This window comes from Ranitomeya imitator, chromosome 5 (assembly GCF_032444005.1).
Source record: "Ranitomeya imitator isolate aRanImi1 chromosome 5, aRanImi1.pri, whole genome shotgun sequence".
NCBI lineage: Eukaryota > Metazoa > Chordata > Amphibia > Anura > Dendrobatidae > Ranitomeya > Ranitomeya imitator.
This window is the reverse complement of record NC_091286.1, coordinates 220,955,408-220,979,223: the sequence shown is the minus strand read 5'-3', so window position 1 is coordinate 220,979,223 and position 23,816 is coordinate 220,955,408. Positions and strand designations below refer to the sequence as shown.

Genomic DNA, 23,816 nt, shown 5'->3' with positions numbered 1-23,816 from the left:
ATAAAATATTTATTGCTTATACTGTATATGCTTGTAAACCTACAAAGACCAGGGAGCGAAAATGCCCCCAAAAAATAAATGTAATACACAAAATAATCATAAAAGATATATAAACTTTATTAATAGACAAAATATAGGACAAAACATATAAATATGAGAGTATGGTGATGATAGACAAGCAGAACATTCCAATGGGCATATATACAAACACATAGGCACAAAAACAGTGCCATATAAAGTGACAAGTGCAACGTGCACAGGGTAAATAGCCCGCACCTGTGTGCATACACCGGGACTTATAATGAACAGGAAAGCGTGGCTACACCACCGCAGCCCTAAATATAACAGAGGAACAGTACCTATTCATAAAGGAGCGGAGTGCAACAGCAACATATGCGTTCTCAGTATAAATACCAGGTATAAAAATAATAGAAGACCCAACGTGGTACTATGGGCTGTGCCTCTACGGTAAAAAACGCATATTAATGCCATCCAACAAGTAATTACATCACTGATGTTCCCAAACGAAAACCGTCCCAGTGCTTACCCATGTCGTATAGATGCCCAGAAATGAAGTGTCCTGCTGGAAGCCCAGATGCGCGTTTCGCGTATTCAAATGCTTCCTCGGGGGGCTGTGTGGTCTCTCTACATGTCCCCAGTTTTTATAGTGTGTGTGCATCTGAAATCCATTAACCGCAAATGATATACGGCGCGTGCGCGCAGAGAGGACGGCCACCACCGCGCAGCTTCCGGTCTTCCCATCGGCGCCGAGCAAGGAGGGAAATCCCTCATGACGTCAGCACGGCCCGGCGTCGATGTACGGAAGCCTTTAGCAGCACGGCGTCACCGCCACTACAACGCGCATGCGCACCACCGCGGGGGCCATAATGAGAAAGGGCAAATATGCTGGCAGCAAGATCACTATCATTACAACCCGGTGGGTACTATCCTAGACAAGCAATGTGTCGCAGGCAATTAAATCAAACAAATATATGTAACATTGGCACCCGAACTTATTCATTAACAAAAAGTATTCGGATATTCCGGATTTTCCAGTTCCAAGTCCATATCTTGTCATGGCGACAAATCATTAGTGCATCGCTGCGCAACCCTTAGGTGATGTTAATATTGGTCACGTCCATATCGTATCATATTGAGGGATGTTACACTGATGCAAATGACTCCAGTCCTCCCAGGTATAGCTGTCCATAAGGTTTTTTTCCTCTCTCCAAACCGCAAGCCCTTACTCCAGGCCCAAGATGTAAAGGATGTCAATCAACAATAACTACAAAAAATAAAAATACTGAAAAAACAAAAACAAACACACAAATTAAAACCAAGTTAAACAACAGAAAAACTAAAAACCAAAGACGACAGAGGAAATCACCATTAGGCCTATAGAAACGGAACAAATGATAGCTGCTCATTAAGACCATTAGGGGCCATGGTACCCAGGGCGACTATCCACCGGCACTCTATTTGTGCCAATAGACGTTTGAGGTCCCCTCCTCTATTTCCAGCGTGGACCCTATCAATTCCACGTACCTTAAAAGATAACGGATTGCAGGCATGATACCGCCTGAAATGTCTTGGAATGGTGTGCAATTCCGCTATATCAGGCGCATCTTTCGCTGCCACAATCCCCCTAACATGTTCCCGAACCCTGACACGGAGTTCCCGAGATATGAGGCCAATATAGATCAAGTTACACGAACATGTGGCGTAATACACCACGTAAGTGGTGCTACAGGAAATATAGCTCGTGATAAGGTAATCCCTACCTCCCCCTGCCGCCGAAAAATTAGTGGCTCTAATTATATTCTGGCAGGCCTTACATGACCCACAAGGGTAACACCCCCATCTCTGGGGTCCTGATCCAAAGATACCCGGTGTGGCCGGAACATAATGGCTTCTTACCAACTGATCCTTAAGACTCTTCCCTCTTCTTGCAGTAAGCTTAATAAGATTTTATTAAGCGTTGGTTCTGTTCTCAAAACAGACCAATGTCTCTGTAGAATCTCCCTCATTTCCTCCCACCTATTATTATAGGTGGAGATAAAGCGTAACGGCTGAGTTGGTTTAGATGGAGTAGGCCGCGGAGGTCTCCGGAGTAGCTGGCACCTGGGCGATACTCTGGCCCTGAAGTAACCTTTTTTGATAACTCTGTTACTGTAGCCCCGATCCTGGAACCTTTTGGCAAGGTCCCGAGCCTGCTCCTCGAAGACCTCATCCGCCGAACAAATTCTTTTCATTCTAAGAAACTGACCCACAGGAATAGCGCGTATCGTGGACCGCGTATGCGCTGAGGTGGAGTGTAGGAGAGAATTGACCGACGTCTCCTTTCGGAAGACGTCGGTCCGAATCTCCCCATCCATACTTCTCATGATTTTAATGTCCAGAAAATCAATCTCATTACCCGCTATCCTGTGGGTCAGCCTGATGTTACGATTGTTTTGGTTCAAGTCCCGGATGAAGTCCACGAGTGCCGCCTCGGGACCCTGCCAAATCATCAACACATCGTCAATATAATGATACCAGCACTGCACATGAGAGGCGGCGCACACGCCCCCGCCGAAAACCTCCCTCTCCCAAAGTCAGAGAAAGAGGTTAGCGTACGAGGGCGCGCACGCCGCGCCCATGGCAGTGCCGCGTTTCTGTAAAAAGAAACGATCTTTGAATAAAGACAGTAAAATACGAGAAGGAGGCCTTTCGTCAGCTGAGGGATCGAGAGGCGTATACCCCCTTAGGTTGTAATCCACTATCCAGATACTCGAGTGAGTTGTTTGAGATTTTAGACCGGGCCCTGACACGGGGTATTATAACTAAGAAGGTGTTTGAAGGCTTGTTTGTGGAACATCCGGTTGTCCCTACCTTTTACCTGCTGCCGAAGGTTCACAAAAATTCTGTTACACCCCCGGGGCGTCCGATTGTCTCGGGCATAGGGGGGTTATGCGACCCGGTGTGCAAATTTATTGAACACTACTTACATCCCTTAGTTGAGTCGCTCCCCTCCTATGTCCGGGACACGACGGACGTCCTGGGCAAAATTGATGGCCTGACCTTGGAACCTGATATGGTGTTTGCCACTGTCGATGTAGAATCTCTCTACACTAGTATTCAACATGAGGATGGCTTGGAGGCAGCTGAATTATTCCTGGGTATGAGTAATCTGGACTCCCTGTTGCAGGCCCTGATCCTGGAGCTTTTACAATTCATTTTAACACATAATTTCTTTTTATTCAAAGATCGTTTCTTTTTACAGAAACGCGGCACTGCCATGGGCGCGGCGTGCGCGCCCTCGTACGCTAACCTCTTTCTCGGACTTTGGGAGAGGGAGGTTTTCGGCGGGGGCGTGTGCGCCGCCTCTCATGTGCAGTGCTGGTATCGTTATATTGATGATGTGTTGATGATTTGGCAGGGTCCCGAGGCGGCACTCGTGGACTTCATCCGGGACTTGAACCAAAACAATCGTAACATCAGGCTGACCCACAGGATAGCGGGTAATGAGATTGATTTTCTGGACATTAAAATCATGAGAAGTATGGATGGGGAGATTCGGACCGACGTCTTCCGAAAGGAGACGTCGGTCAATTCTCTCCTACACTCCACCTCAGCGCATACGCGGTCCACGATACGCGCTATTCCTGTGGGTCAGTTTCTTAGAATGAAAAGAATTTGTTCGGCGGATGAGGTCTTCGAGGAGCAGGCTCGGGACCTTGCCAAAAGGTTCCAGGATCGGGGCTACAGTAACAGAGTTATCAAAAAAGGTTACTTCAGGGCCAGAGTATCGCCCAGGTGCCAGCTACTCCGGAGACCTCCGCGGCCTACTCCATCTAAACCAACTCAGCCGTTACGCTTTATCTCCACCTATAATAATAGGTGGGAGGAAATGAGGGAGATTCTACAGAGACATTGGTCTGTTTTGAGAACAGAACCAACGCTTAATAAAATCTTACCTGACCGCCCCCTCCTTACTGCAAGAAGAGGGAAGAGTCTTAAGGATCAGTTGGTAAGAAGCCATTATGTTCCGGCCACACCGGGATCTTTGGATCAGGACCCCAGAGATGGGGGTGTTACCCTTGTGGGTCATGTAAGGCCTGCCAGAATATAATTAGAGCCACTAATTTTTCGGCGGCAGGGGGAGGTAGGGATTACCTTATCACGAGCTATATTTCCTGTAGCACCACTTACGTGGTGTATTACGCCACATGTTCGTGTAACTTGATCTATATTGGCCTCACATCTCGGGAACTCCGTGTCAGGGTCCGGGAACATGTTAGGGGGATTGTGGCAGCGAAAGATGCGCCTGATATAGCGGAATTGCACACCATTCCAAGACATTTCAGGCGGTATCATGCCTGCAATCCGTTATCTTTTAAGGTACGTGGAATTGATAGGGTCCACGCTGGAAATAGAGGAGGGGACCTCAAACGTCTATTGGCACAAATAGAGTGCCGGTGGATAGTCGCCCTGGGTACCATGGCCCCTAATGGTCTTAATGAGCAGCTATCATTTGTTCCGTTTCTATAGGCCTAATGGTGATTTCCTCTGTCGTCTTTGGTTTTTAGTTTTTCTGTTGTTTAACTTGGTTTTAATTTGTGTGTTTGTTTTTGTTTTTTCAGTATTTTTATTTTTTGTAGTTATTGTTGATTGACATCCTTTACATCTTGGGCCTGGAGTAAGGGCTTGCGGTTTGGAGAGAGGAAAAAAACCTTATGGACAGCTATACCTGGGAGGACTGGAGTCATTTGCATCAGTGTAACATCCCTCAATATGATACGATATGGACGTGACCAATATTAACATCACCTAAGGGTTGCGCTGCGATGCACTAATGATTTGTCGCCATGACAAGATATGGACTTGGAACTGGAAAATCCGGAATATCCGAATACTTTTTGTTAATGAATAAGTTCGGGTGCCAATGTTACATATATTTGTTTGATTTAATTGCCTGCGACACATTGCTTGTCTAGGATAGTACCAACCGGGTTGTAATGATAGTGATCTTGCTGCCAGCATATTTGCCCTTTCTCATTATGGCCCCCGCGGTGGTGCGCATGCGCGTTGTAGTGGCGGTGACGCCGTGCTGCTAAAGGCTTCCGTACATCGACGCCGGGCCGTGCTGACGTCATGAGGGATTTCCCTCCTTGCTCGGCGCCGATGGGAAGACCGGAAGCTGCGCGGTGGTGGCCGTCCTCTCTGCGCGCACGCGCCGTATATCATTTGCGGTTAATGGATTTCAGATGCACACACACTATAAAAACTGGGGACATGTAGAGAGACCACACAGCCCCCCGAGGAAGCATTTGAATACGCGAAACGCGCGTTGGGGCTTCCAGCAGGACACTTCATTTCTGGGCATCTATACGACATGGGTAAGCACTGGGACGGTTTTCGTTTGGGAACATCAGTGATGTAATTACTTGTTGGATGGCATTAATATGCGTTTTTTACCGTAGAGGCACAGCCCATAGTACCACGTTGGGTCTTCTATTATTTTTATACCTGGTATTTATACTGAGAACGCATATGTTGCTGTTGCACTCCGCTCCTTTATGAATAGGTACTGTTCCTCTGTTATATTTAGGGCTGCGGTGGTGTAGCCACGCTTTCCTGTTCATTATAAGTCCCGGTGTATGCACACAGGTGCGGGCTATTTACCCTGTGCACGTTGCACTTGTCACTTTATATGGCACTGTTTTTGTGCCTATGTGTTTGTATATATGCCCATTGGAATGTTCTGCTTGTCTATCATCACCATACTCTCATATTTATATGTTTTGTCCTATATTTTGTCTATTAATAAAGTTTATATATCTTTTATGATTATTTTGTGTATTACATTTATTTTTTGGGGGCATTTTCGCTCCCTGGTCTTTGTAGGTTTACATTATTGTTAGGGAGTTTTGTCCCGCTCTATTCCCGGTGGTATGCCATGGGCATGCTGTATAGGAGGGATATTTTTACCTCTAGTCACGTCCGCAGTGTCAGTTTTTGTTTGTATATTACATTTTTCCTGTGTATTTTCACAGCCTCGCCAACTGACCGTATGGACCATAGAGCCCGCGAGAAAAAATGGCTCACAAAACTGGATGAGGTATTCGGTGATGATACTGTGTTGGTTTTAAATACTAGAGAAACAGAGGACTCCGTTACAAAATTAAAATCTTTACTGAATAAAAAAACACGCCTGTGGTGGAACAGGGCCTTCCTGGAGCGGTACATAACTAAAGGATTGATCCCCAGAGGATTGAGGATACCGGTGTTTCCGTCTTTTAATGTGGAGGATGAATCTCTTAGAAAGGAGTGGGAAGAGTTATCCTCTAAATGCTCCAAAGGGTATATGGAACTATTGATTAGGTCCAATACCACCTCTATATTGGAGATTGAAAAGGAGATTGGTGTCCTACAGACCTCCCTGTGTAGTACCCTCTCAGCAAGTGCCGAGAAGAAATTAAATGATGAATTGGAGGGCGATTTTCAAAAATGGGAGAAGGATATTGTAACATTAAAAACTAAGAAATATCAGAGGGATGTTATCGATTATAAGAACAATCATGTATACAAATGGAGAAAGAGACAGTCCACACAATTTAAACCCTCTCAACGTGGCTCGTTCTCATCAGCATCATCTATGGATGAAGAACAAGCTTGTAGTAGTCAGCTTAATAATACCTTTAATGACAGGCTTGGTTTTGGAAAAACGGGCAACTATAGAGGAAAGAATAAGCGCGGTTTCACTCCTCCCCAGTCCCTCGAGAAAAAGGCCAAGTCCACTAATCGACTTGAGGTAATAAATTTGTCTGACCGTGTATTGTCTAAGGACCAGTTGAGTGTCCTAGGCCTAGGACTGACGTTTGTCCCGACTAACAGCTTTAATTATTTTACAGCCATGAAGGACACACAACTGTTCCTTAGAAAAGTCATCCTACGTAAATTGCATTATAAATCTCGGGATGACTTGGGCCTTGACACTACTGTGGAACAAGAGGCGTTGGCCGTATTTGAGGAACTGGCGGAGGAGGCGGATCCACCTGTTACAGGTACTTTTCCCACCTCTGTCACACGCAGATGTACCACGTTCCCCCCCTTCTCACTCTGTCCTCAAATTGAGATTTTTAATAGATTAGTACTGGAGGATTTGAAAAGAGTTTCGAGTGACAAGAGGGGCAACAATTTAACATCTGCCCAGGGTAGAGCTATAAAAGAACTTAAAGCTATGCATGATGCTGTCATTAAACCTGCGGATAAGGGGGGGAACGTGGTCATCTGGCCGACAGTAAAATACGAGAAGGAGGCCTTTCGTCAGCTGAGGGATCGAGAGGCGTATACCCCCTTAGGTTGTAATCCACTATCCAGATACTCGAGTGAGTTGTTTGAGATTTTAGACCGGGCCCTGACACGGGGTATTATAACTAAGAAGGTGTTTGAAGGCTTGTTTGTGGAACATCCGGTTGTCCCTACCTTTTACCTGCTGCCGAAGGTTCACAAAAATTCTGTTACACCCCCGGGGCGTCCGATTGTCTCGGGCATAGGGGGGTTATGCGACCCGGTGTGCAAATTTATTGAACACTACTTACATCCCTTAGTTGAGTCGCTCCCCTCCTATGTCCGGGACACGACGGACGTCCTGGGCAAAATTGATGGCCTGACCTTGGAACCTGATATGGTGTTTGCCACTGTCGATGTAGAATCTCTCTACACTAGTATTCAACATGAGGATGGCTTGGAGGCAGCTGAATTATTCCTGGGTATGAGTAATCTGGACTCCCTGTTGCAGGCCCTGATCCTGGAGCTTTTACAATTCATTTTAACACATAATTTCTTTTTATTCAAAGATCGTTTCTTTTTACAGAAACGCGGCACTGCCATGGGCGCGGCGTGCGCGCCCTCGTACGCTAACCTCTTTCTCGGACTTTGGGAGAGAGAGGTTTTCGGCGGGGGCGTGTGCGCCGCCTCTCATGTGCAGTGCTGGTATCGTTATATTGACGATGTGTTGATGATTTGGCAGGGTCCCGAGGCGGCACTCGTGGACTTCATCCGGGACTTGAACCAAAACAATCGTAACATCAGGCTGACCCACAGGATAGCGGGTAATGAGATTGATTTTCTGGACATTAAAATCATGAGAAGTATGGATGGGGAGATTCGGACCGACGTCTTCCGAAAGGAGACGTCGGTCAATTCTCTCCTACACTCCACCTCAGCGCATACGCGGTCCACGATACGCGCTATTCCTGTGGGTCAGTTTCTTAGAATGAAAAGAATTTGTTCGGCGGATGAGGTCTTCGAGGAGCAGGCTCGGGACCTTGCCAAAAGGTTCCAGGATCGGGGCTACAGTAACAGAGTTATCAAAAAAGGTTACTTCAGGGCCAGAGTATCGCCCAGGTGCCAGCTACTCCGGAGACCTCCGCGGCCTACTCCATCTAAACCAACTCAGCCGTTACGCTTTATCTCCACCTATAATAATAGGTGGGAGGAAATGAGGGAGATTCTACAGAGACATTGGTCTGTATTGAGAACAGAACCAACGCTTAATAAAATCTTACCTGACCGCCCCCTCCTTACTGCAAGAAGAGGGAAGAGTCTTAAGGATCAGTTGGTAAGAAGCCATTATGTTCCGGCCACACCGGGTATCTTTGGATCAGGACCCCAGAGATGGGGGTTTTACCCTTGTGGGTCATGTAAGGCCTGCCAGAATATAATTAGAGCCACTAATTTTTCGGCGGCAGGGGGAGGTAGGGATTACCTTATCACGAGCTATATTTCCTGTAGCACCACTTACGTGGTGTATTACGCCACATGTTCGTGTAACTTGATCTATATTGGCCTCACATCTCGGGAACTCCGTGTCAGGGTCCGGGAACATGTTAGGGGGATTGTGGCAGCGAAAGATGCGCCTGATATAGCGGAATTGCACACCATTCCAAGACATTTCAGGCGGTATCATGCCTGCAATCCGTTATCTTTTAAGGTACGTGGAATTGATAGGGTCCACGCTGGAAATAGAGGAGGGGACCTCAAACGTCTATTGGCACAAATAGAGTGCCGGTGGATAGTCGCCCTGGGTACCATGGCCCCTAATGGTCTTAATGAGCAGCTATCATTTGTTCCGTTTCTATAGGCCTAATGGTGATTTCCTCTGTCGTCTTTGGTTTTTAGTTTTTCTGTTGTTTAACTTGGTTTTAATTTGTGTGTTTGTTTTTGTTTTTTCAGTATTTTTATTTTTTGTAGTTATTGTTGATTGACATCCTCTACATCTTGGGCCTGGAGTAAGGGCTTGCGGTTTGGAGAGAGGAAAAAAACCTTATGGACAGCTATACCTGGGAGGACTGGAGTCATTTGCATCAGTGTAACATCCCTCAATATGATACGATATGGACGTGACCAATATTAACATCACCTAAGGGTTGCGCTGCGATGCACTAATGATTTGTCGCCATGACAAGATATGGACTTGGAACTGGAAAATCCGGAATATCCGAATACTTTTTGTTAATGAATAAGTTCGGGTGCCAATGTTACATATATTTGTTTGATTTAATTGCCTGCGACACATTGCTTGTCTAGGATAGTACCCACCGGGTTGTAATGATAGTGATCTTGCTGCCAGCATATTTGCCCTTTCTCATTATGGCCCCCGCGGTGGTGCGCATGCGCGTTGTAGTGGCGGTGTACGTGCTGCTAAAGGCTTCCGTACATCGACGCCGGGCCGTGCTGACGTCATGAGGGATTTCCCTCCTTGCTCGGCGCCGATGGGAAGACCGGAAGCTGCGCGGTGGTGGCCGTCCTCTCTGCGCGCACGCGCCGTATATTATTTGCGGTTAATGGATTTCAGATGCACACACACTATAAAAACTGGGGACATGTAGAGAGACCACACAGCCCCCCGAGGAAGCATTTGAATACGCGAAACGCGCATCGGGGCTTCCAGCAGGACACTTCATTTCTGGGCATCTATACGACATGGGTAAGCACTGGGACGGTTTTCGTTTGGGAACATCAGTGATGTAATTACTTGTTGGATGGCATTAATATGCGTTTTTTACCGTAGAGGCACAGCCCATAGTACCACGTTGGGTCTTCTATTATTTTTATACCTGGTATTTATACTGAGAACGCATATGTTGCTGTTGCACTCCGCTCCTTTATGAATAGGTACTGTTCCTCTGTTATATTTAGGGCTGCGGTGGTGTAGCCACGCTTTCCTGTTCATTATAAGTCCCGGTGTATGCACACAGGTGCGGGCTATTTACCCTGTGCACGTTGCACTTGTCACTTTATATGGCACTGTTTTTGTGCCTATGTGTTTGTATATATGCCCATTGGAATGTTCTGCTTGTCTATCATCACCATACTCTCATATTTATATGTTTTGTCCTATATTTTGTCTATTAATAAAGTTTATATATCTTTTATGATTATTTTGTGTATTACATTTATTTTTTGGGGGCATTTTCGCTCCCTGGTCTTTGTAGGTTTACATTATTGTTAGGGAGTTTTGTCCCGCTCTATTCCCGGTGGTATGCCATGGGCATGCTGTATAGGAGGGATATTTTTACCTCTAGTCACGTCCGCAGTGTCAGTTTTTGTTTGTATATTACTGTATATGCTTGTCTGATTCTCCGCTCTCTATTTTTTTAAACTAACTTCCAGTTTGATAATATTTTGTTTGAAAATCCCCAGTGCATGCTGGGATACTCAACAAGACTTCATCATGGGGCAGAGACTGCGATAACTGCCACAGCTTCTGTCATTGTAAGGGGGTGAAGAGGAAGACAAGCCCAAAAGAGGTTGCTTTCCCTGCTCCTTACCTGGAACCACTTAGTCGGACAGCTGGGTTGTTGGGGGGAGGACTTTCTGCCCTGGACAGAGGAGACCATGTGACAGCTGGGGTGGAGAGGAAGAGAGAGGAGTGTGGTCAGAAAAGAGCGGGAAAGCAGAGCGCGCGGGACAGACGGGACAGCGCGCGCGAGAGAAAGCAGGCTGCAGCGCCGCGCTCCCCACGTGAGAGTGCTCCCCATGAGGGCACTAAGGCTGAGATACCAGCCGTAGTGAAGGTCGTATGTGAGGGTGTGCACTCGGAAGCCTCCGTAATCAGAGAAGACTTTTCCCCTAACAGTGCAGAGACAGTGACCCGAGCACGCAGCCCCGGTGACCGCAGTGACAAACCAAGACCCCTGAGAGTGATAAGTAAACTGCCCAGTGTGTGCGTAGCATTGCTACTGCAGAGAGACTACCAGCCCAACATACAGAGACCCATGCAGCAGTGTGACTGTGCTACTTCCTGCTTCCAGTTTCACTCTGAAAAAAAGACTGCAAAGATTTAACCCCTGAGTCTCCAGTTCCCAGGAGACAAAGGAGAGACTTCAGGATCTTCAAGTGCTGCTGGTGACTGTACCAGGGCCGGCTCCAGGTTTTTGAGGGCCCCAGGCGAAAGAGTCTCAGTGGGCCCCCCCTTTAACACATACCCTGATTCATGATCGCATATAAACACAGCCATGTAGTATATAACACTGCCCACGTAGTATATAGCAGCCCACGTAGTATATAGCAGCGCAGCCCACGTAGTATATAGCAGCGCAGCCCACGTAGTATATAGCAGCGCAGCCCACGTAGTATATAGCAGCGCAGCCCACGTAGTATATAGCAGCGCAGCCCACATAGTATATAGCAGCGCAGCCCACGTAGTATATAGCAGCGCCACTCACTCAGGCACTGGTAGGACTAGGAGCTCCTCCTGCATCTGCCTCATAACTTCAGCAGCACGGCAGCCAGCCAGGGGCGGAGATCAGAGCAGAGAACGTGCTCTCTCCGCCCACAAACAATGTCATACTGGCTGCGTTTTCTTAACCCCTATGTGTACCTGCCTGGCTGCACTGACTGAGTGAGAAGATGCTTGTGTCAGAGCTGGCACATAGGGGTTAAGAGAACGCAGCCAGCAGTGACTTTGTGGGCGGAGAGAGCATGTTCTCCTGCTCTGCTCTCCCAGCTGTATCTATGACAGCATGAGTGGGCCCCCCTCTCTCTCTAGGGCCCCGGCATTTGCCCAGGTGCGCCGGGTGCTGACGCCGGCCCTGGACTGTACCCACATTGGAATAAGGACCCTCCAGTCAAACCCTCGCTGGACTGATAAGTTACAAGAACACTTGTTAATCATTTCTATTCCGCTTAACTGTTTCATAGCTTCAGTTAGCTTGCTGTGTATTGTTATACTGTTTGCTTTATCTCTACTAACCCCCTGTTTTCTCCCTGCGAGGAGAATCTTACTCTTGTTAATAAATCCCCCTCAACAGTTGGTCTGTCTGTTCCGTGGTGACATACTCAACCCTGCACCCTATTACACAATCACCTTGAAACAAAACATCATCAATGTCGTTCAGTGGTCGGGCTAGTCCCAGTTCTATCGAGCACGTATCGGTTGTCAATTCTATCACATGCTCCTTGTTATTTTGTGATATTACTTTCAATGCAAAGTGACAGTGTCCTCCGTCTCTGGCTCTAATGACAAGGGGCAAGCAGGCAAGATAGTCAGTGCACATTATAAGGTGAAAATGCAGAGTGCAGAGACTAGCCCTACCCCAAGAGTGCAGAGACTAGCCCTGCCCCAAAAGCTGATATCTATTTCGGAGGTTGAGTTGGTCAATGGTCTCTGCTATTCATGCTGGTCAGGTTCTTTGCTTTTTCCCCTGGAGCCAATTTTTGACTCAAGTTATTTTAATAATATGCCAAACCCATCATGTCACCAGTTTAAATAGACATTTGAAGAAATTAACCCCTTTGTGAGACCTGTACCTATATTTACTGAAGCTTTTGACTAGTTAGACTGTGCAAACATTGTCCAGTTGGTCTGAAGTAGTGGCAAATTAGCACAGTGGCGCATGCTGTGTGAAATATTTGGTACATCTTACTAGAAGTTAATAAAACTAATAAATGTACTTTAGACCATTAATTAATTTCTAAAAACTAGAGCTCTAAAACATAAAGCATTTTTAGGTGTGAGAAATTCAATCCCCAATTCTGGACACTTCTACTGTGCAGTGAGGCACAAAAATCTTGGGGGGGGGGGGGGGGAGGCGTTGGTGTAATCAATATTAAAATTGTCTAATTTGCTAATTTGATTTGAGCCAAAAAGGTGCAATTTCCTCCAGATTTCTTGTGTAATGGTAGTAGAAAAATGTGTATTTGTTTTTGGGGACGAAAGCTCATCACTCGAGTCTACGTATGAGACAACAATATCTAGGAGTAATTATATAACGTCATACACTGACTCAAAATCACGAACAATCAATAAATCAATAAGGACAGGATAATAGGATTAAGAGGAGGGAAGATGGATGGCATGTTACAGGCAGGCTCAATGCTTTATTGGAAAACTAAGGTCACAATCTGCACAAAAAAACAACAAATGTTAAACTGTACATGTCAGTAGAGTTATCAAAACCCAATCCAGAAGTTGCCAAAAAAATCTTCACATAACTCAGGACCTGCCGTGGACTTTCAAAATCTGTTACAAACCTATTATATGGCGAAAGTGTCATATGTCTTCTTGTATTTCACAGAAGCAATCTGTAGCAAATATCAAGGAGCAAAATCTGGAAAGTTCTCTTGTTGTTCTTTATGTATGTGTAACACCCCAGGTAACCGGTTGTTACAGTGGCATTGCTTTTCTTACGGGGAGCGTGATGTCACGCTTGGAAGCAAGGAAGAATCCCTTGACAGATATTTAGCACATACAACACTGTTCTGACTCCAGGCCAAAAGGGGGAGCTCTACACCCGACTTCAGGGGAGCTGCTCTCTCTGGTCAGGAGGAGGAGTCAGTTGCTAGGCAGTTGGAGTTAGACAGTTGGTGAGAGAGCGAGGAGTGAGGAAGGAAAGCTAGGGCCGTGGAGATGAGTGATTCTGCGGCTCCTGGGAAGGAAAAAGAAAGCAGAGCAGTCTGTAGGAGACTGAGAGGGAAAAGAAGCACAGGAGAGTGAAGAGCTGGAGAGAGAAGCTGTGACTGGGCTTCCGCCATGATGAGCGCAGATACCGGTAGCCAGAAGACCGGGGTTGTGGGGGTAACTTCATGCCCCACGGCAGAAGCTTGCGGACAGCTGATTGCAAGTTACCTGTCCACCATTAACACCCGAGGACACAGTAGCAAATAGAGACTGAGTCGTGATAGAGATGCTGTAAAAAGGCACGAGCTACCTGTCATACGGGTAGTGTCATACCGAAAGGGGGACAGAGAGAAAACGTGAGGACCTTGTGTGAGGCCTAAGGCAGCAAGGGACTACAACACCACAGCGCTAGAGGGAAGGTTTCCAACCCCACCTGGTTAGGCCTGTTTCACACATCAGTTTTTAGCCGTCAGGCACAATCTTATTTTGGAAAAAACAGATCTGTCGCAAATTGAGAAAAACTGATGTGACGGATCAATTTTTTTGGTGGAACCATTTTTTTTTTTTTTACCGAGGGATAGAGAGAGAGAGAGAGAGAAGATTTTCCACAATGGAAAATGCAGGATTTCTATAAAAATTGGAAACGGTCACCGGATCCATCATTTCACCTCTCATTTCATACGTTTTTCGCTGGATCAGTCGCTGTGCGTTTTTTCGCCAGACAGAAAAAACATACCTCTGTGTGTTTTCTCCAGCCACCGGAAAACTAATTTTGGACGGATCCAGCAAAAAACGGATGAAACGTTAGGACATCCGTCACAATCTGGCACTAGTACAACAAAAAACAGATAGTAGCCAGCAATGGTCAGCCTTTGCCACAAGTGGGGTATAAGGAGGTGACCATTACGGTGGGGCAGGTAGAATTGAAAACCCAAGGACTGGTGATCGCAGGTATTGACCGGCGAGAATGTAACCCAATGATGACCTTAAGAACTAATGTCATAGAAAACTGTCTTGGCAAGGTTACTATCTTGTTACAATAGGTGGCTGAAACTGCTGGTTCAAATGAGCAGCGTATCCTACAGAAAGAAATCAGAGCCCTAATGCACAGACAACAGATAGAACTGTCTGGTGGAGAAGTTGGCAGCGTCACAGTGAGTTATCCGATCCCCATTGCAATACCCCCCAGGAATGAAATGTTAATCTGGTGTCGGGCAGCAATAGGCCTCAGAGGTAAAGACTACCAGGCCCTGGTAGAACCTGTGTATTCCGAGAGTAGGCCCACCATCCTGATAGCCAAAGGGGTGGTTTATGTCCGCAAGGGGAGGGTACCTGTTAATGTCCTTAATTGTTGGGAGAAAGAAGTCTATTTACCCAGATATGCCACACTTGCTAAACTATTCACTGTTAGTAAGAATGAAATACAGGCAACAGAACCCTTGGTCTGTCCGAACAGGCGGAGGACAATGGCTCAGTAGGACAGTTGGAGGATTGGTGTCAAAAGTTACATGCAGGCACTGATTCCACTCCTTTACACCAAAAGCATGGGGCCTACCGGGTGGTCCAAGAGTATGAACGGGTATTCAGCAAACACCCACTAGACTTTGGGCAGGTAAAAGGGGTTCAACATCATATCCCTACTGGAGATAATTTGCCCATTAAAGAGAGGTACCGGCCTGTACCTCCAGCTTACTACCAATGTGCCAAGAGTATGTTACGAGAGATGAAGGAGGCAGGGTGTAATCAAGGATAGTTGTAGCCCCTGGGCAGCTCCATTAGTCCCCATTAGAAAGAAGGATGGTACAATGAGGATGTGTGTGGACTACAGGCAGATTAACAGCATTACATATCAGGATGCCTACCCATTACTCAGAATTGAAGAGTCATTTACTGCTTTGAAATCTGCTATTTCTCCACCCTAGATCTCACTAGTGGGTATTGGCAGGTTCCCGTGGCAGAGGCGGATAAAGAGAAGACCGCCTTCATGACACCAATGGGCCTCTCAGAATTCAACTACATGCTGTTCGGACTGTGCAGCGCACCAAGGACGTTCCAGAGGATGATGGAGTGCTGTCTTGGGCACAAGAACTTTGAAACCGTTCTGTTGTACCTGGATGTTGTCATTGTCTTCTCCAAGACCTATGCAGACCACTTGAAGCACCCGGTCGAGATGTTAATATGTAGAAAGTGGGGTTTGACCCTTTAATCCGCCCCCAAGCATCACGTTTATTTGTAATGCTTACTGAAATTTTACACTTTGAATACACCATGCAGATATATTGCATATATATAAATGGAATGCCCGACAGGGCTGTGGGGTACTCAGTACCGGGTCCGGTACTTCAAGGGATGTGTCACAGCGGTGGCGACCCGGTCCGTGGCCCTGGGCGCCTATGTTAAAGGGACGGTCTTTAAAGGGGTTAGTTGAATAATAAAAGTTCGTGACGCCACCTGTGGTATTCGGTCAGGGGTGTACGACACTGCTTAAAGGGGTCCACTGGGGTGATGTTATGGCAGCAGGGATGGTATGGCTTCCCACAGGTGAAGCTGGGTCCCCAGGGCTCCCGGTGTAATAGATGAAGATGGTGATATGTGGTGTAGTAAGAAATGGAGGACACAGGGTTGTAGTCTCTTTACCTCTTTATTTGATTCAAGGCAGCCACAGTCCAGGGTACGGATGCTGGTGTGGTCCGGCTGGCTAGGAAGCGAATTGGGAATCCCTCTAACCAGGTGGGGTTGGAAGCCTTCCCTCTAGTGCTGTCATTCTGTGGTCCCTTGCTGCCTTAGGCCTCACACAAGGTCATCACATTTTCTTTCTGTCCCCCTTTAGGTAGGATTCTACCTGTACGATAGGTAGCTCAGGCCTTTTTACAGGATATTTATCACGACCCGAGCTCTATTTGCTACTGTGTCCTTGGGTGTTAATGGTGGAAAGGGAACTTGCAATAAGCTGCCTGCCAGTTTCTGCCGTGGGGCATGAAGTTACCCCCACAACCTGCGCTCAGCATGGAGAAAGCCCAGTTGCAGCTTCTCTGTCTTGTGCACCAAGCATCAAGTTTGTGGACTCTTCTTTTGCGCCTTAGAACTTGTTCTCCAAGTGACAAGGGAATTGCAGGGGCATGTTGATTATAGTTTCTCTCTTGCCTCTGTCTTGCTTGAGGCAAACTTCTGTCTACACACTCTTGCACTTTGCGGTATCGCTGTTGCTGCTCTGTATCCCAGTCTGCATCTGGTGATGTGACTTCAGGTGTTAAGACTCCAATGTCCAAGTCAATATCTAGTTTGCCAGGTCTTGCTTTCATTAGGTAGGCTGGAGTGCAGTTGGTAGAATTCACCGGGATATGGTTATACAGATCTACCAAGTCCGGCAACTTCTCTGGCCACAGGTTTCTCTCTTCCAAGGGCAAGGTCTTCAGTAAGTCAATTACCACCTGGTTCATCTTTTCACACATGCCATTTGTCTGTAGATGGTATGCTGTTGTCCTGATTTTCTTGCATCTGTACAGATTACAGAACTCCTGGAACACTTCTGCTTCAATGGCTAGGCCTTGGTCAGTGAGTATCTTTTCTGGGTAACCATGTGGTTGACAAAAGTGTTGCTGGAATGCCTTGGCTGCCGTCTTCGCTCATTTTTCCTTGACAGGCACGACTACCAGGAATCTGGAGTAATGGTCCACTATGGTCAGGGTGTAGACATAGCCTGACCAGCTTGGAGTTAGCTTCACATGGTCTAAGCCTACCAGATCAAGTGGCTATTTCGTGACTACAGGCTGTAGGGGAGCCCTCTGGCTGTTGCGATCCTCTCTGTGCAGGTAGCATAGGCCACCCTCTTGGCACCACTTTTCAATGGCTCTTCTCATGCCAATCCAGTAGACTCTCTCAAGAAGTAGGACTTCCAACTTCTTCCATCCCTCTCTCAAGAAGTAGGACTTCCAACTTCTTCCATCCAAAGTGTCCTGCTCCATTGTGGTACGCTTCTAAGACCATTGGCGCATCCTGCTTCGGGACTACCACTTGCCAGATCAGTTCATAGGTGCGTGAGTTGATTTTCCTCCAACACAGCTTTCCCTCGTAAATGAACAACCTGCCCTTCTCCTTCCACAACTGTTGCGCTCCTGTCAAGCATCTCGGCCATGGTGTGAATCAGCCTCTGTCAGCAGCTCTTTTACCAGGTGGACTGCTGGGTCGCTATCTTGTTCTTGTGTCTCTGCCCATCCATGGTGGGACAATGTATTAAGCTTGGTCTCTTGCATGACATGGCGATTGTCCTTCACACAATGGGAATGTTGGGCCGCAAATGGGCGATGGAAGGCTGGCAACTCGATTTCTTCAAGTGATTCTGGATCTCCTCCCTCTTCTGGTGAATTGGGCATCCGGGACAGTGCATCAGCATTTGCGTTCTTGTGTCCCGCTTCGTTCTTGATAGTAAACTCGTAGTTGGACAACCGGGCCATCCATCGTTTTTCTAATGCACCTAACTTTGCTGTCTCCAGGTGAGTCAGCGGATTGATGTCCGTGAAGACGGTGAACTTTGCTGAAGCCAGGTAGTGCTTGAATCACTCTGTTACTGCCCAGACTATGGCGAGGAACTCCAGCTTAAAGGAACTGTAGTTGTCGGGGTTCCTTTCAGTGGGACAAAGCTTCCTGCTGGCATAGGCAATCACTCTTTCTCTTCCTTTCTGTACTTGGAACAGCATGGCTCCTATTTCACATTGCTGGCATCTGTGTAGAGCACAAACAGTTGGCTATAGTCAGGGTAGGCCAGTACTTCATCTCCCGTGAGAGCCAACTTCAACCGAGTGAAGGATCCTTCCAGCCTGTTGTTCCACTCAAAAGGAGGACCCTCGTTCTTGGTCTTCTTGGATTGGCCCACTAATAGGTCTTGCAGGGGTGCTGCTATCTTAGTGAAGTCCTTGATAAATCTTCGATAGTAGCCTACCAACTGAGGAACTGCCGGACTTCGTGGATGTTGCTGGGGTTCGACCAGTCCCTGATCACGGTGACTTTGTCGGGGTCTGATGCCACACCTTCAGCGCTTACCACATGGCCCAGGAACTGCACTTTGGGCTTTAACAGTGGCACTCACTGAAGTCGTGGCTTTAGGCAGACAAAATTTGATCAAATAACTGACCATTACGAGGGTTTTTTTTAGAGCAAACCTAGGGGGTGTGGGTTGTGTTATCTCACCAGAAGAGACTTTGGACTGCCTGGGGAATTGTAATGTACTGTCCTAGAAAAAAATATTTGATGCACCTTATTTTATCTGGATGTTCCAGGCTCTCTGCTAACAGCACGTTAATTCAGCATTTTGTGTACATACATTTAATTGCTGTACTGCTACAGTATATTATGATGATGATGATTATTATTATTTTAAAGAATCTTTATTCCAGGGTGCTGTACATGTGAAAAGTAGCTATATACATAAAATATATAAAAAAAAATGTAAGCAAACGTACTATTAGACAGATACAGAAAGGAGAGGACCCTGCCCTTAAGGGTGTTAAGAAAGGAGACAATAGGTTGTATTAGTGTGTTATCTAAGTGTGCCATAGTGGTATTATTTTTACAGTTTTGTGACATAATCTACACAGAGGTCTAAGGAGTAAGGTTTCTCCTTGTGGAGAGTGACATACCAGCTCTGGTTTGTCAAGGTAAGGAGGCTTATTCGCCCTGCAATGCTCCTCTGGGAAATTTAATATGCAAATTGCCTCTTCAGAGAAAAAGGGGACTTGAACTCTATAGCGCCACCTGTTGGAAGTAGCAATCCTACAAGTCACAATCAACCCTTTAACGAGTCTTGTAATATGACTTAGGATAAAAGCCAAATCAGTATCTCAATTCGCAGACACGGTGTTTTGGGCTGTTGGCCCTCGTCAGTGTGAAGCATGAGAACTGATTTGGCTAGGTGAGAGGCTCTGGACTGAGATCTAAGAGTTAGGGTATGTGCACACGATGTGGAAAACGCTGCGGATTCACAGCGTTTCCGCACCTACGGGTCCGCAGCAGTTTCCCATGAGTTTATATTACAATGTAAACCTATGGGAAACAGAAAACGCTGTGCACATGCTGCGGAAAAAACGCGCGGAAACGCAGCGGTTTACATTCCGCAGCATGTCACTTCTTTCTGCGGATTCCGCAGCGGTTTTACAGCTGCTCCTATAGAAAACCGCAGTGAAATCCACAGAAAAACCGCGGTAAATCCGTGGTAAATCAGTGATAAATCTGCAGCAAAAACGCAGCGTTTTTGCCCTGCAGATGTATCATGTCTGCTGCGGAAAAATCCGCAGTGGACCATTATACGTGTGCACATAGCCTTAAGGTTTCTCCTTGTGGAGAGTGACATAATCTACACACACTCACACACACAATATGCTGAATGTATTCACTTTATAGAGGGAGCATGAACTGTTGAAAAAGTGTGGGCATGTATCTTTTTAACCCCTTCAGTCCCAAGCCAGTTTTCACCTTCCTGACCAAGCCAAATTTTAGAATTCTGACCTGGGTCACTTTATGAGGTAATAACTTTGGAGCACTTCCACATATCCCAGTGATTCTAAGATTGTTTTTTTTTTCATGACAGATTGTACTTTATGATAGAGGTATATTTGGGTAAAAAAAAAAAAAAGTACGTTTATTTGTGAAAATACCAGACTTTTTGTGAAAATGTTGCCATTTTCAAACTTTTTAATTTTTTGCCCTTAAACCACATAGTTATATCACACAAAATAGTTAATAAATAACATTTACCACATGTCTACTGTATATCAGCATCATTTTTTAAATATATGTTTTTGTTAGTAAGTTGGAAGGGTTAAAATCTATCAACAATTTCAAATTTTAGTCACAAAATTTACCAAACCAATTTTTGTAGGGACCACATCACATTTGAAGTGACTTTGGGGGGCCTACATGACAGAAAATGCTCCAAAATGACAACCATTTTAAAAATTGCAAAAGTGAAAGTGCTCAAATCCACATTCAAGAAGTTTATTAATCCTTCAGGTGCTTCACAGGAATTAAAGTATGGTAAAAAAATGAAAATGTTACTTTTTCCCACAAAAATGTTGCTTTATCTGAAATTTTGCACTTTCACAATGGTAACAAGAGAAAATGGAGCATACAATTTGTTGTGGAGTTTCAGCACACTGAAACGCCATATTTGGTGGAAAACTATTCTCTGATCACACAGTAAGGTTCAGAAGGGAAGGAGCACCACCTAATTTTTAGAACACAAAATTGCGTGGAATAGATAGCGTACACCTTCTTGTGTTTGCAGAGCACCTGATGTGCCTAAACAATGGAAACATACTTTTTCCCACAAACATGTTACCTTAGCCCCAAATTTTGCATTTTCACAAGGGTAACAGGAGATATTGGACGATATAATTTGTTGTGGAATATCTCCTGAGTACGCCGATAACCCATATGTGGTTAAAAACTACTTTTGAAGCACAGCACAAAGTTCAGAAGGGAAGAAGCGCCATTGTGGAGTTCAAATTTTGCTGGAATGGTTTGAGAGTACCATGTCACATTGGCAGAGCCTCTGAGGAGCCAGAACAGCAGAACTCCATAAGTGACCCCATTTTACAAACTACACTTCCAAAAATAATTAATCTAAGGCTGCAGTGAGCAGGTTCACATCACATTTGCCACACAGAATTTTATACCATTGGGCGATGAAGAAAGAATAATTACATTTTTGCCACTAAGATTTTGTTTCAGTCCCCAATTTTTAATTTTCTTAAGGGTTAATAGGAAAAAATGGACTTCACATTTTGTTGTTCAATATCTGCTGAGCACGCCAATAGCCTACATGTAATTGGGAACTAGTTATGTGGCACAGTGCAAGTAGCACCATATTATACTGCAGATTTTGCTGTTCTAGTTTGCGAGAGCGATGACCCACTGGAAAAGACCCTGAGGTTCCAAAACAGCAGAAATCCCCCATTTTACAAACTACACCTCTCAATGAATTCATTTAAGGGTGCACTGATCATATTGACACCACAGGTGTGTCACAGAATTGTATAACATTTGGCAGTGAAGAAAAAATAATTAAATTTTAACCACAAAAATTTTGTGTCAGCCCTAGATTTTACATTTTTCCACAATTTTTGCTGAATGTGGAAATACCCCATATGTGTTTGTACAGTGCTACTTAGCCATAAGGTTAGACTCAGGAGGGACAGAACGCTATTTGCCTCCTGGAGTGCAAATTTTCCTAGAATAGCTTGTGGACTCCATATACAGAGTCTCTAAGTGCAAGAACAGCAGAATCCCCCCTCGAGTGACCTATTTTAGAAATTTTACCCCTCAGTGAATTTATCTACAGGTGTAGTGATGATTTTGACTCAATTGGTGTTTTACCAATGGATATTGCTAAATGAAAATTGCAAATCTGCCATTGTAGTGCACAGTAAGCTGTAGTGCCCTGAAAACAACGCACAGTACGTTATGCCCATCTTGAACTTCTGGATACATGCACCTGTAAATTAGGCAGGCTCTCATTGCTATAGAAATGCCAAAACATGTGGATGCTAAATTTGATTTTGCCACACTGGGGTTCAGAAGGGAGGGGGACATTTGGATTTGAGGGTGTAAAAATTAGCTGGATTTCTTTGTGAGGGAGGAGCCATAGGGCTTTCCAGAGCCTTTGTACTACCAGTAAAGTAGAAGACTCCTATATTTCCATTGGCAGATGATGAGCCTGATTAGGGACATTTTGTGGACTGAGTTGAAGCTTTTATTAGGAACCTTTTACATAACGTTTTGTATCACATTTATCCTGCACTTTATGCTGAGCACTTGCAAGGGGGTTTCCATCTAAATCTCTGAGTGATGTGATTCAGATGAAACCCCTGAGGGATACACTGGACTCTCTCTGGCCTCTGTTCACTGATTTTTTTTTAATGTTTTGCTGCTTTTATATAGTAAAAAGTATTTTATGGAACAAATCACTGTTTTTGCATTGCTGTATTATGAGAGCTATAACTTTTATTTCTCCAGTGACTGAGCTGTATATCGGCTTGTTTTTGCGGGACAAGATGTCATTTTCATCAATACCATTTTTATTCACATTTGACCTTTTTATTGCATTTACTTTCAATTTTTGTTTGACAATGTAATGCAAAAGCATAATTTTTAGCCTCTTTTTTAATTTATTTTTTTACGCTGTTCACTGAAGGGGGCTGACTAATGTGACAGTTCTATAAATCAAGTTGTTCCGGACATGGTCATATCAAATGTGTACTTTTTTTGTCCATTTATTTTTACAGAAATACACATAATTATTGGAATCATATTTTTTGCATTATTAACCCCTTCATGACCCAGCCTATTTTGACCTTAATGAACTGACCGGTTTTTGCAATTCTGACCAGTGTCCCTTTATGAGGTAATAACTCAGGAACGCTTCAACGGATCTTAGCGGTTCTGAGATTGTTTTTCGTGACATATTGGGCTTCACGTTAGTGGTAAATTTAGATCGATAATTTTTGTGTTTATTTGTGAAAAAATGGAAATTTGGCTAAAATTTTGAAAATGTTGCAATTTTCAAATTTTTTATTTTTATTCTGTTAAACGAGAGAGTTATGTGACACAAAATAGTTAATAAACAACATTACCCACATGTCTACTTTACATCAGCACAATTTTGGAAACAAAATTTTTTTTTTGCTAGGAAGTTATAAGGGTTAAAATTTGACCAGCGATTTCTCATTTTTACAACGAAATTTACAAAACCATTTTTTTTTAGGGACCACCTCACATTTGAAGTCAGATTGAGGGGTCTATATGGCTAAAAATACCCAAAAGTGACACCATTCTAAAAAGTGCACCCCTCAAGGTGCTCAAAACCACATTCAAGAAGTTTATTAACCCTTCAGGTGCTTCACAGTAGCAAGAAGCAACATGGAAGGAAAAAATT

General features: G+C 45.1%; 1 protein-coding gene across 3 annotated transcripts in view; it reads right to left on the bottom strand.

The window, feature by feature from the left end:
* Positions 1-23,816, bottom strand: part of TAGAP (T cell activation RhoGTPase activating protein) — a 254,746-nt gene that overhangs the window by 167,948 nt on the left and 62,982 nt on the right. For 2 of the 3 annotated variants that reach the window (XM_069725918.1, XM_069725921.1), the window contains exon 2: positions 10,818-10,893. The exons of the other annotated variant lie outside the window; for it this stretch is intronic. In XM_069725918.1, coding sequence (XP_069582019.1) covers positions 10,818-10,893 — 76 coding nt within the window. The remainder of the gene's footprint in view (positions 1-10,817; positions 10,894-23,816) is intronic. 3 annotated transcript variants of the gene reach the window in all.